This window comes from Arvicola amphibius, chromosome 4 (genome assembly GCF_903992535.2).
Source record: "Arvicola amphibius chromosome 4, mArvAmp1.2, whole genome shotgun sequence".
Lineage (NCBI taxonomy): Eukaryota > Metazoa > Chordata > Mammalia > Rodentia > Cricetidae > Arvicola > Arvicola amphibius.
The window spans coordinates 12778225-12790321 of record NC_052050.1 but is presented as its reverse complement, the minus strand read 5'-3'; the positions used below and the strand labels follow the sequence as shown (position 1 = coordinate 12790321).

At 45.4% G+C, this 12097-nt stretch overlaps 1 protein-coding gene across 10 annotated transcripts in view; it reads left to right on the top strand.

Annotated features, from left to right (window-relative positions):
- Cep112 (centrosomal protein 112) overlaps window positions 1–12097 on the top strand; it is a 387843-nt gene that overhangs the window by 344404 nt on the left and 31342 nt on the right. For all 10 annotated transcript variants that reach the window (XM_038328187.1, XM_038328186.1, XM_038328182.1 and 7 more), the window contains one exon: window positions 2166–2255. In XM_038328187.1, coding sequence (XP_038184115.1) covers window positions 2166–2255 — 90 coding nt within the window. The remainder of the gene's footprint in view (window positions 1–2165; window positions 2256–12097) is intronic.

Below are 12097 nucleotides of genomic sequence, written 5' to 3'. Positions count from 1 at the left end.
GAATGGACTTCAAACAGCCCCCAAAATCAGAAACAAAACCATAATCATGCTTTTCCCCTTTTGGAGAGTGACCATGTAGCTTTCACTAAATGCTCAAAGAGATCTGAGATTCAACCCCCAAATTAAAATTGATTCTCGCTCTCTCTCTCTCTCTCTCTCTCTCTCTCTCTCCCTCTCTCTCTGTCCCTCTCTCTGTCCCTCTCTCTCCCTCCCTCTCTCTCTCTCTCTCTCTCTCTCTCTCTCTCTCTCTCTCTCTCTCTCTCTCTCTCTCTCTCTCTCTCTCTCTCTCTCTCTCTCTCTCTCTCTTGTGTGTGTGTAAGATTGACCTTGTATTGAAATTTTTGTCTGTTTTAGTTTGCTGTTTTTATTGTTGTTGCTGTTTTTGTTGTTTTGGGGGATTTGTTTGTTTGTTTGGATTTTTTTTTTTTGTTTGGCTGGTTGGTTTTTTGAGGCAGTGTTTCTCTGTGTAGCCCTGGGTGTCGTGGAATGTTGTTCTTAACACAGCATCTCACTATGTATCCCAGGCATCCTTGAACTTATGATCCTCTTGCCCCAGCTTCATGGAGGCTACAATTACGGGCAGGTGCCGCCTGGCCTCACACATTGAATTTTTACCGAACCCGATCTTAGACATTGCTCCCGAGCCTGTGGCGCTTGGCTATGCGGTAGGCGTCTTAGACTTGTGTCCCAGGCTGAGCTCCGGGGCTTCTCCCAGAACACCTGCCCCATCTCTTAGAATAAACTGTGCAGACTCCTTGGTAGGGGGGGTCCTCTTTTTGTCTCATGCCCTGCATCTAACCCTTCCGGGCAGAGTCTACAAGAAGGCCAGCATTCACTCACGGCTTCCACCCTGATAAAAGTCTCCATCACTGCTGCCCCTGTCGAGACTGTGACTGAAGCACTGCCTGCTCGAGCCCTCCAGCAGCTCCCCATTCTATGCGCTCGACCACTGCACCAACCCGTGACCTCCACACAGCCTGAGACCTCGTTGTGCCCTCTCTGTTCCATCTCCACCGTAACCTTTGTGGCTTCCCGAGGCCTCGGTACATTCGGTGTCCTCTGCCTGGAAGGCCGGCTCTCCTGATGGTTCACGTGGCCTGCACTCTCCTCTGCTGCCAAAATTTGCTCAGATAACCCTTCTTGAGTCATTTGTTTTAGAACTGTAACCTTTTCCCCAGGATAGCCTCCCACCCCGGGTCTCTCTCCTGCACTGACCAAGGATCTGTATCACACTCATTGTTTGCTTGCTGCCCGACCATTATAACGTAGGCCTGGGGACTTCGGAGAGCCCTTTGGTGTCCCTTCTCATGACCTGTAGGGATCCTGTCACAGTCTCAGCATAATGCAGTCATACTGGCTGAATGAGGTTCACTCCGAGACTGGTCATTGCTGTTACCACCCCATGCTTCTGTCCACTGTAACTTTTTGTGTCTCATTTCTGTAATGATACCAGGTTACCGTAGTGTATTTTGCATCTTTTCTACCTTAATTTTTACTTAAAATGGTAACTGACAAGATGAAAATTGTAGACTTTTGTGGCTTCCAAGCTCCCCATAGTGACCTGGAATCTACTTCTAACAGCTACTTGACAGCTGCAAGGCCACCTCTGTCCACGTCGTAGAGGTTCTTCAAATTCCACACTATCCTGAGTTGCTGTGGAGATTCCTTTAGGTTTGCTATGAATTGATCATTATAATTAGATATCACAATACCTATAGATTCCAACACTTCATTCTTTGACTGGTAAGGCTGCTCTAACTAACAATAACTTCATTCTTTGGTACATGGTCATAGCCCTATGCTGGAAATATGAGACATTTTAATAATAATCGACATTTGCTAACTTATCTCTTTTATACCTTAGGGCTTATTTTCTATGACTTTTTGGTATCTTGACACAGGGTCTTTCCATGTAGCCTAGACTCGCCTCAGTGTTCCGAGGGCTGGGACTGCAGTCGTGTGCCGGCACACTCCTTCGCAGGTTTTTATTCCAGCACGAACGATGTGGACCTAGCACACAAAACCTGGGCTTGCTCGCTGAAACTCTTTGAAACAACAGTAAAAAGCCACCATCCAACGCCTTGATAATACCAATTCATGTGGCAAGGCTACTTTTTTGAGTACACGAGTTTCTGATGTAGCCGTATTTCTTTACACTGTTGCAGGCTTTACAAGATGAACTGGAAGCCCGCTCTAATCAGGTGCGGAGTGCAGAGAAGAAGCTACAGCACAAAGAGCTGGAGGCACAGGAACAGGTACGTCCTCTCTGGTTGATTTGTTCTGTCCTTCTCCAGCCCAGTGGCTGCTTCACTGTGTCAGCTAGGATCCGCTTGTTTTGAGAGCAGAGTGCCCCACTGGGCCATCAGAAACAAGGACGAGCATTGGCACACAGAAGAGGCGGTCTAGAGATAGTGAAGGTACTGGAGCTGCATCTCTGACATTCTGCTGGCTCTACCCCCTTTGGTGGCTTCATTCTCAAAGCAATTCCAGGATGGCTACAGCACTGCCACATATCCCACCCACATCTGAGCTTTCTGGAGGCTGAGGGTAGCGGGTTTCCAGTCTCTCCTGGGAATGAGGAGCTCTGGACTCACTCCTCTGCCAGGTGATGATGGGGCTGCTCAAGAAAGGGGGAAAAAACAAAGAAGCAGAGAAATAGATGTTGGGTAGGCAGCCAACAGTGTCTTCTACACCATCATTTAAAAATAAGTGGACATATATTCTGACTGTATAAACCCCATAAAATCAATGGACATTATTTAGTTAACAGGCATAAATCCTGTTTTCTTTTGAGTTTTAATGTTCTCTTTCTTTCTATTCTTTTAATAAAATAAGCTGACTATGACAATAGCTAATAACCTATTTTATTTCGAAATGACAGGCTTATTTTTACTCAACTCTTAGTTTTCATGAATTATAACAAGTGGCAATTTTGACACTTTAAAACCTTTACCAGTGGACCAACAGAGACCAATGAGTGTTAGTGAAATCCTGGGTGAGTCATTGTCCTCAGTCACTGAGTATAGTCTTGCCACCACCTCCTCGGTGTCACAAGTCACCAGGAGTGTCCCCAGATACGGGGCCCTCAGCTGGGTCAGTGAACAGAGCACAGGGTCTCACTTAGGACGGGTCACTTGACTTTTGAAAAACGTAAGCATTCAGGTCTGGTCACAGGCTCTGTGCATCTCTGGAGATATTGACAGAGGGCCTCACGGCAGGCGTGAGACAAAATGGTGCTGAGTTCTCACAGTTGCTGCACTGTGCAGTTGTCAAATGTGTCCGCACGTTAACAGACTCGCTAACCAAAGGGTTTTAATGAGGTCAGTGTATCAGCATTTCCTCTTAGGGATCAGGTTCTTAGTGTCAAGCCAAGAACTTTGTCCTAGCACTAAGTTCCAGATTGTCTCCTTTTTCCCTGAAAGTTTTGTGGCTTTATGATTTATATTCACGTGTGCAATACATTCTGAGTTAATTTTTATTTAAATATGTGGAACTTAAAAAGTTAAAACTTACTTGACTCCTGTAACTGCTAGCCATATCATGGTGTGTTCCCTGTAGAATCTATTTCACATAGATAGTTCTGCTTTCACACATACATATGCATGTATTTGTGTGCTGTGTGTTACATAGTGTCCATGTCATAGAGTTGAAAACAGTGGAAATACTCGATAAAAAAAAAAAAGCACCCGTACTTTCCAAATGTCTGCAAGGGAACAGACATTGTACAGAAGTATTTAATCCTCTGTGACCGTCAAAGTCAGCATGGCCATCTTTGTTTTCCAGGTGGTCACATAAGACCACACCTAACAGAGGCGTGTCAGACACAAGTCATCTATCTGGATTCTAGACCTTGTTCCTCTGTGACAACCTCAAGGTTCATTTCTAGTAAGACGCAAACTGGTGCGAGGTTCAAATCCCAGGCTTACAATGAATGACAAGAAAGTAACCCTGCAGCTCTGAATGCCTGGACAGCTAGTCCCACTGACCTTCCCAGGCAGAGAAACGCTTAGGGCAAAGGGAATGAGCACAGGGCAGGTTTGACCACAGCAGAAAACGCATGCTTAGGTGGGAGTGTGGTGGCGTGCAGTCCCCAGCAGCATGAGTGTAATTATCAGGAAGGTCACCTGAGCACCATCCCCTGTCCAGGACACGTGTAACTAAAAGAATTAAAAAACAAGCTTTTCAAAAGCAGAGAATCTCCTGGGGCTCCCTGGAGGGCTGCAGCTTCTCAGTGTTGTGGTAAAATGTGACTTAAGGTAAAACTTTGTTGACACCACTTAAATTCATGGCAAAACTTCACACAGAAAATTCCATAATATGTGGAGAGTTGGGAAATCAAGAAATCCCAAATGAACAATAGGGAAGGATTCAGGAACTACTTTCAGCCTTTTTTGTTGTTGACTTCTTTTTGATCATCAAAGTTGCTTTCATGTTTGCGGTGACAATAGCTCTTTAGAGCACTTCTTACACTAATTCCTGATATCTTCTACTAGGCCACAGTTTACCAAAGAAACATCAGGAAATACCCATGGGTGAAGCTGAGTGTGTCTTAGTCATTGCCACCGTGAGCTGTTAGGTGTTTGCACAAGATCCTAGGATGTAGCTAGAACAGAAAGGTCAGTTGTTTCTACAGGAACAAGCAGCAAGGAATCTGTACTTAATAAATTAATAATGTTCACCTATAACCTAATTTACCTTTTATCTAAATTTGACTTGTGTTCCCCCTTTCATTTTGTTTTGGTTTTGTTTTTTTGTTTTGTTTTGTTTCGAGACAGGGTTTCCCTGTATATCTTTGGAGCCTGTCCTGGAACTCACTCTGTAGACCAGGCTGGCCTCCAACTCAGAGATCCACCTGCCTCTGCCTCCCGAGTGCTGGGATTACAGGTGTGCACCACCTGCCTCTGCCTCCTGAGTGCTGGGGTTACAGGTGTACGCCACCGTGCCCAGTTCCCCCTTTCATTTTATGACCCTAAGAGAAATAGTCAAAAAGGATTAGGACTGCTGTGGTGAGGGTTTCTTAGGGCCTCCGTTTGCATGGACTTGGGCTATCTAAAATGTTGACAGCATTGTAATATGACTTTCCTTTCGAGCGCTCATCAAAGTGTCTCCAGTAACAGTAGTAACAGTAGCCAGCCTCACATCACCAAGCCGCACAACTCAAGTGAATGCAAAACAGCTACTTAGAACTCTCTTCTCTTCCTTGTCAACTAAATATTATTATCCTGATACTAGCTGCATAAAAAGCCAAAAAAAAAAATTGAAACTGGCAGAATTACAGAAGACAATTTCCTAGGCTGCTTTTTATAACTTACTTGCTTAAAAAAAAAAGTTTAAACTGTCTCTGGTTTTCATTTAAGACAAATTCCTGTGTTTTGATTTTACAAAAACAAAAAATGAATGAGGCATTTTAAAAGTTATGCTTTTAATTAAAAACAAAAGGCTCCTTCTCATCAGGTCTTGATGGGTGGTATCCTTTCTGCCCACTTGCCTCGGTACCATCAGCTCCACTGTCTCCATTGGCAGATCACCAAGCCAGGCAGAGCCGCAGAGAACACATCTCCACCACTGGCCCTTATGTGTGGATTCAGAGAACTGAAATGAGAAAATAACTAGTTTCCTAAATTAATCTTACTAAAACATGATTCTTCCTATAATCCCCAAATAGTAATAAGCATAATCACCATTATATTGATCCACATTGGAGTTATATATTTCCTATTCCAGATAAGATCTGGGTAAGAAACCCAAACCTGCAGGAAAGGGTGAGGGCTCAGAGCTCTAACCAGACTTCCTCCTTGTGCACAGAAACAGTCCTCCAGAAAGGCTATGCCACCTCTGATGCACGGCCTGAAAGTCGCTGACCCAGGCTAGGATGGGGCTGGGTATGCTCTGCTCTCTCCCCACACGTTAACTTCCATCTTGGTAATGCAGTGTAGAATAGATAGACGCTGTCTGTCACCTGAGTTCAGGTGCGGAGCAGAACATCAGGGCTAAACTAAGATTCACCTTTGGGACCAAATGCTGTGTAAGCCACAAGGAGAATAGGTTATTTATCTGGCACTTTATAGAGAAAAAAAAAAAGGGAAAAAGAAATAACCTGAACTTTTACTTGGTAACTTTTTAAATATTTTTATTATTTATTTATTTATATGTAGATGTGTGTATGTGTGTCCATGTATCTGAGGTTAGGGTCATTCATTCCCTGGAGCTGGAGTTACAAGCAGTTGTAAGCTACCTGATGTGGGTGCTGGGAATTGAACTCAGGTCCTCTGCAAGAACAATATGCGTTCTTAACCACTGAGCCATCGCTCCAGCCCCATACTTGATATATTTCATGCTGTATGAATGATATTTTGATAACAGTGTCACTAAACAGAGTCAGGTTCTGGTCTATACAGTGTGGGAACTAAATCACATGCACAAAGCTCCCCATTTCAGACTGGTGATCTAAAAGTTAAAAGCATGGCTAGCTTTCATACGGATTTAACTGATGTTGCTGGTGGCTAAGGAAAGATTTTATTAAGTCTGGTGGGCTCTATTGATATATTGAATAAAATATAAAAGAATATATATATTCTTTTTTCATATTTGATTACATTGATCACTTTGTTTCTCAGAAAAATTATGCTAAATAAGTAAATTTTTTAAAACCAACACTTCAGAGACTTCCTAATAAGTAACTTACAGTGCTGACCATTTCGTGAAGTAGGTACTTTTTTTTCCTACTAGTTGTTTTATATTTTCTCCCCATCTGGTGCCGATAATAGAACCTACAGCCTCCTACACGCTAGGCTAGTGATCTACCAGACCTATCCTCGTTTCAGTCCTCACGAGCTCTGTGCAGACAGTGCTGGCCAGGAGAAGACACCAAGGTAAATGGCTGTAGGTCCTGCTGTCAAGACAGTGCTGGCCAGGAGAAGACACCAAGGTAAATGGCTGTAGGTCCTGCTGTCAAGACAGTGCTGGCCAGGAGAAGACACCAAGGTAAATGGCTGTAGGTCCTGCTGTCAAGACAGTGCTGGCCAGGAGAAGACACCAAGGTAAATGGCTGTAGGTCCTGCTGTCAAGACAGTGCTGGCCAGGAGAAGACACCAAGGTAAATGGCTGTAGGTCCTGCTGTCAAGACAGTGCTGGCCAGGAGAAGACACCAAGGTAAATGGCTGTAGGTCCTGCTGTCAAGGGTTTTTCAGGCTCACAACACCATGAAACCAGCCAGGTTTTGATGTAGACTTCAGGCAGGGAGTGAGAGCGGCCTTTCCTTCTGCAAGTCTCAGAGATGCAGTCTAAGTCACAGAAAGAACAAAAGCCTTGATGCTCCCTCACATCTTCCTGGTTTGAGGAGATAAGGGTGAGGGGTCAGTCAGAAGGTTGTGTTCGCTGTGCCCTATGTGGGGTTGGCCATGTTGACAGGGAGTCATTACAAGAGCATAGGTGCCCAGGTAAAGCAGCTCCTTCCATGGCTAGTCAGGAAAGAGCTGCCACTTCCACTTCCGGCAACCTACCCCACCACCTCAGGCTACCCTGGGGACCACTGCAGCTTTCTGGCCAGGGGTTTTTGTAGCCCACTGCTTTAGCTCCTAATAGTGTGTGATGTGTCCTGGTCTAGACTGTACAGACACAGGTAGCCCATAGTTGTCTTAAAATATATCGTTTCTGAAAGTCACTCGCCCCTCTCACTTGAGTCACAGCTTTGTAGCCCCAACTTCATGACTAAGGCCTAAACACGTTGGTTAATTTAAGAGAAAATCTGGTGACCAGTCTCTGTGGCCGCTGTGTGCTTAGGTCTGAGGTTGTCCCAGAGACCCCATCAAGACCCAAGGAGAGGAAAGTGAGGAGGTTTCCTGGGTGTCATCCAGCATCGTGGTTCTAAATCCACCCTTGTCACTACTAGTCATGTGATATAATCATGTGATCTTGGTAAACTTAGTAAAACCTTCCCACAGGGCTCTTTGGAACATCAAAACAAGACAGTGTATGTAGAAATACTTTAAGCACTATGAAACATGCAGCTGCAGTGTGTGTAATTAGTTATTCATCATGGGGAAGGGACTCTGAGCTGAGCATTAAACGAACGGGGGAAAGGCACAGGGACAGAACCAGGGAGCTGCGAAGCAGAGCTGCCCTGAAGGTCAGGGGAGGTTAAGCAGTGACTTGGCGAGAGGCAACATCAGCAAAGAGGAAAACAAGACCAGAAAATTGGTTTCATTCATTTTGTCCATTAAAAAAGAAAAGAAATATTGCTTTGTTACTGAGGATCCGTCTGCTCTTTACTAAGCAGGGATGGGGGAATGTGTCAGGGCAATGGGTGGTCAGTCTCAGGTGCAGGGCTTGGGAGTTAGAGTCTTTGTCAGAATGTTGTCAGCAACTGGAAACTTCTTTCAGATAGGGAGTGCTACATGGTCTAGTTTATCCTTTGCAAAGAGTAGTCGGCAGCAGTAGTCAGAGCATCGAAATAAAACTTGAATTTGGTGTTGTCAAAGAGAATAGAAGGGTACATAGATTTACTCACAAGGAAAATTTCACAAAACATAGATGTGGAAGCAAGAATACGTAAGGAATGTATCAAAACTGGCAGAATTTTTTAAATGAGATGATGATGCACAGGAGACATTACTACAGTGTTTTCTTAGATGGGGCATATAAGATGTTTAGAAGTGACGCTCCCTTGGGAACACGGAACTGAAGATCTGAATGATCAGCTCCAGAAAGAATCCTCAGGCTGTGAGAACTCGTTCAGAGGGGCTACAGCAGAAGCCCACAACAAAAAAGGTGGACACCAAGATGTTGGGGCAGCTGGCCCAATCCCTGCGTTCAGGGGCGTGGCTGCCCCAGGGAAGTAGGATACCCTTAAATAGGATCGGGGCGCCGGAAGGAGCCCCGTTTTGCTCTCCCCCGCGTACCTTCTGCTCCGCTGGACCCTTGGTTCTGTAAGTTCCCTTATTTCCCCTTGTATTAAAACTGATTAATTATAAAAGGACTATCGTGGTTATTCCCTAACCCCTACAACCGCCGGTACCGCCGGCACTTGCCGGTACATTTGCCGGTACACCAAGAGGCCATGAGCGGCATAGTCAGGGCCAACTCAGGGAATCCAAAAGTTAGAGGCAGATACGAAGGAATCAAATGGGTATAGGAAGGTAAGAGCGGAGCCAGAACTGAATGCTGTAGGAGCAGGAGAATGCCCCTAGCAGTCTGTGCCTTATGAGATAAGGACCCCCACCTTCAGGACACCTCTGAGCCCTGTGAGTCTCCCTGGGAAGGCTTGGCTGTCTCAGTCCCATATGGAACCTTCCCCTTCCCTCTGTTATCTGTGCTTTGTGACACTTCCTGTGATCTCCACTGAAAACTTGCCCCCTAACTGCCCTGGTTACTGACTGCTCTGAGGGCAGGACTGGAACTGTGTTAGGTCTGTGTATAGGCGCTTAGCCCTGTCCCCCCCCCTCCCCCGCCGCCCTTTGCGGTGCTAAGAGAGTATAGAGGGAGAAAGGAAGAGGGAGAAGTGACAGGGCAGAGAGAGAGGCTAGGGAAGAGAGAGCAGGGAGGAACGTTGACAGCATCAGTATCACAAGCTACAGGGAGTCTGAGGTTGAAGATTTGCTCAGAAGCCACTGAACTTGGCTCATGGATACAGGCCTTTGGGGATAACCTCCTAAATATAGTCTAAGTGGCCTTCTAGTCGTAAATTTGTCTAGACTTTTATGAAAATAAGACTCCAGCTATACATCTGAGGTGGTCATTTCATTTGGCAAGATCGTTCATGGCTTCTCACAGCCTTGGTGGCCCTTAGCTATTCCCTAGACATTATAGCACCCAAAGCACTGGGAACCAGGGAAATCTAAGACAAAGAGGGGTGCCAGCACCTGCTCCACACAGCTCTTCTTTCTGCTCACTTCTAAGTCGGGCAGATTTCCCATCTGAGTTTCTCTTAAAAGATCTCAGACCGGTGCTCCTATGTGGGGCTCTGTCATTTTCTCCATCCAATGCCAGGTGAAGGTTCTATGGTGCAAGATATTCATGAGTATGGCAATAGGATCTGGACATTTCTGGCTCCCTCTCCTCATCTGCCCAAGGAACTAGCTTCTTCCTGGACACCTGGGAACCCCTCTAGAGTCAAGTCTCTGCCAACCCTAGAATGGCTCCCTTAATTAAGATATATAATTCCTTGTTCCCATATCCACCCTTCCTATATCCCAACCATCCTATTCCCCCAAGCTCTTCCCATCCTCCACTTCACACTTTTCTCTCCCCATCCCCCCATCCCCCCATCCCACCCCACCCCCAAGTTCCCACATAGGAGCACCAGACTGAGCTCCCAAGGTCCTGATGAGGAGCAAAAGGAGGGAGATCATGAACAAGGAAGTCAGGACCATGAGGAGTGCATTTACCCATTGAGATGGTGGGACAGATCTAACGGGAGACCACCAAGTTCAGTTGGAATAGGACTGATGGAACAGGGGACCAAACCGGACTCTCTGAATGTGGCTGACGGTGGAGGAGAACTGAGAAACCAAGAACAACGGCAATGAGCATGAACTCTACAGCATGGATGGGCTCACTGTGAGCCTTGTCAGTTGGGTTGCTCACCTTCCTGGACTTAGGGGGAGCTGGGAGGACCTTGGACTTAACATAGTGAAGGGAACCCTGATGGCTCTTTGGCTTGGAAAGGGGTGGAGTGGGGGTATGGGTGGAAGGGAGGGGATGGAAGGGGGAGGAAGAGGGAAGGAGATGGAAATTTTTAATAAAAAAATGAGAAAAAAAAGAAAAAAAATAAAACAATTAACACCAAAAAAAAAAAAAAAATATCTCAGAGCTGGGCAGTTGTGGTGCACGCTTTTAATCCCAGCACCTGGGAGGCAGAGGCAGGCAGATCTCTGTGAGTTAGAGAGCAGCCTGGTATACAAAAGCTGGACAAGCACCAAAGCTACACAGAGAAACCCTGTCTCAAAAAAACAAACAAAAAAAAACCTCCCCAGGGACCAATGAGTCAACAAGCATTTGGTGGTCCACCCTGATGACCTGAGCTCACAACAGAAGCAGAGAAGTGACTTCAAAAAGTTGTCCTCTGATTTACAACACACACAGATACACGCACGCATGCACACACACACACACAGACACACACACACACACACACACACACACACCCCTCATGGCAGACCCATACACACATCATACATGCCCAATAATAGGGGATCTTTTTTTTAATGCCCTGAGAAGGCCAGAGTGGAAGGATATCCAAGTAGTTCTCTCTTGTCTCCCCAGATAGACTGAGTATTCTTCCTCTTCCTTCCTAGTCCTGGAGACCAAGAAAGTTTGGGGCCTTTAGTGTTAAGTGGCTTTCTGGTAGTACCAGCATGACAGTCCCCCACTGTGCCTCATGCCCTTCAGCTTGTTGCACCCGTCAACTACCAGCATCTGTTTTCCCAAAGAGTCTGCTTGCCTCCCACAGTGCTCAGTGATCTGCCAGGGAGTAACATGGATAGAGCAGAACCCAAATCGATGTGTTCAAAGCTTGTATTTTATAACATTGCTTCAGGTTGAAATACCTGAGTCATCACCAAGGGCAGCCAGCAAATCCATGGAGTCCTGGGCAGCCTTAAAGAACATGATGCTGAGAAGACAGAAAATCAATTCAGCAATAATCGTGACAATTGTTAAAAGGAAGAATTGGTTCTACAGATTTCCAAGCCTTTAATTTCCCCATTTTCCATAATGGATTTTAAGACTTCCCTGCCCAGGCTGCTGTGGGCTAACCCATCTGCAGTGAACTCTATTTGAAAGTACTAACAACTCGAAACTGTGCTTTCTCCCAGAGAACATTATGAAAACAGGAATAATAATTGCAACAGAAATATAATTCAAAGACTTTTATTGACTTTTCATGTTTAATGGTTATTATTCTAGCTTGTTTCAAGCAATTTTAATAACCACAGTTTATTTACAAAATTCAGACTGATTCTTCTGTTCCCGTGCCAACAAAACACATTTGTCCCCAGACAGCTGGCACGATGCATCATCCTAAGGCTGGAATTGTTACGAAGGACAAAAATGCATTTCATTTTGGCCCACCTCTTCTTCTCAGTGAGCTCGTCTGCGT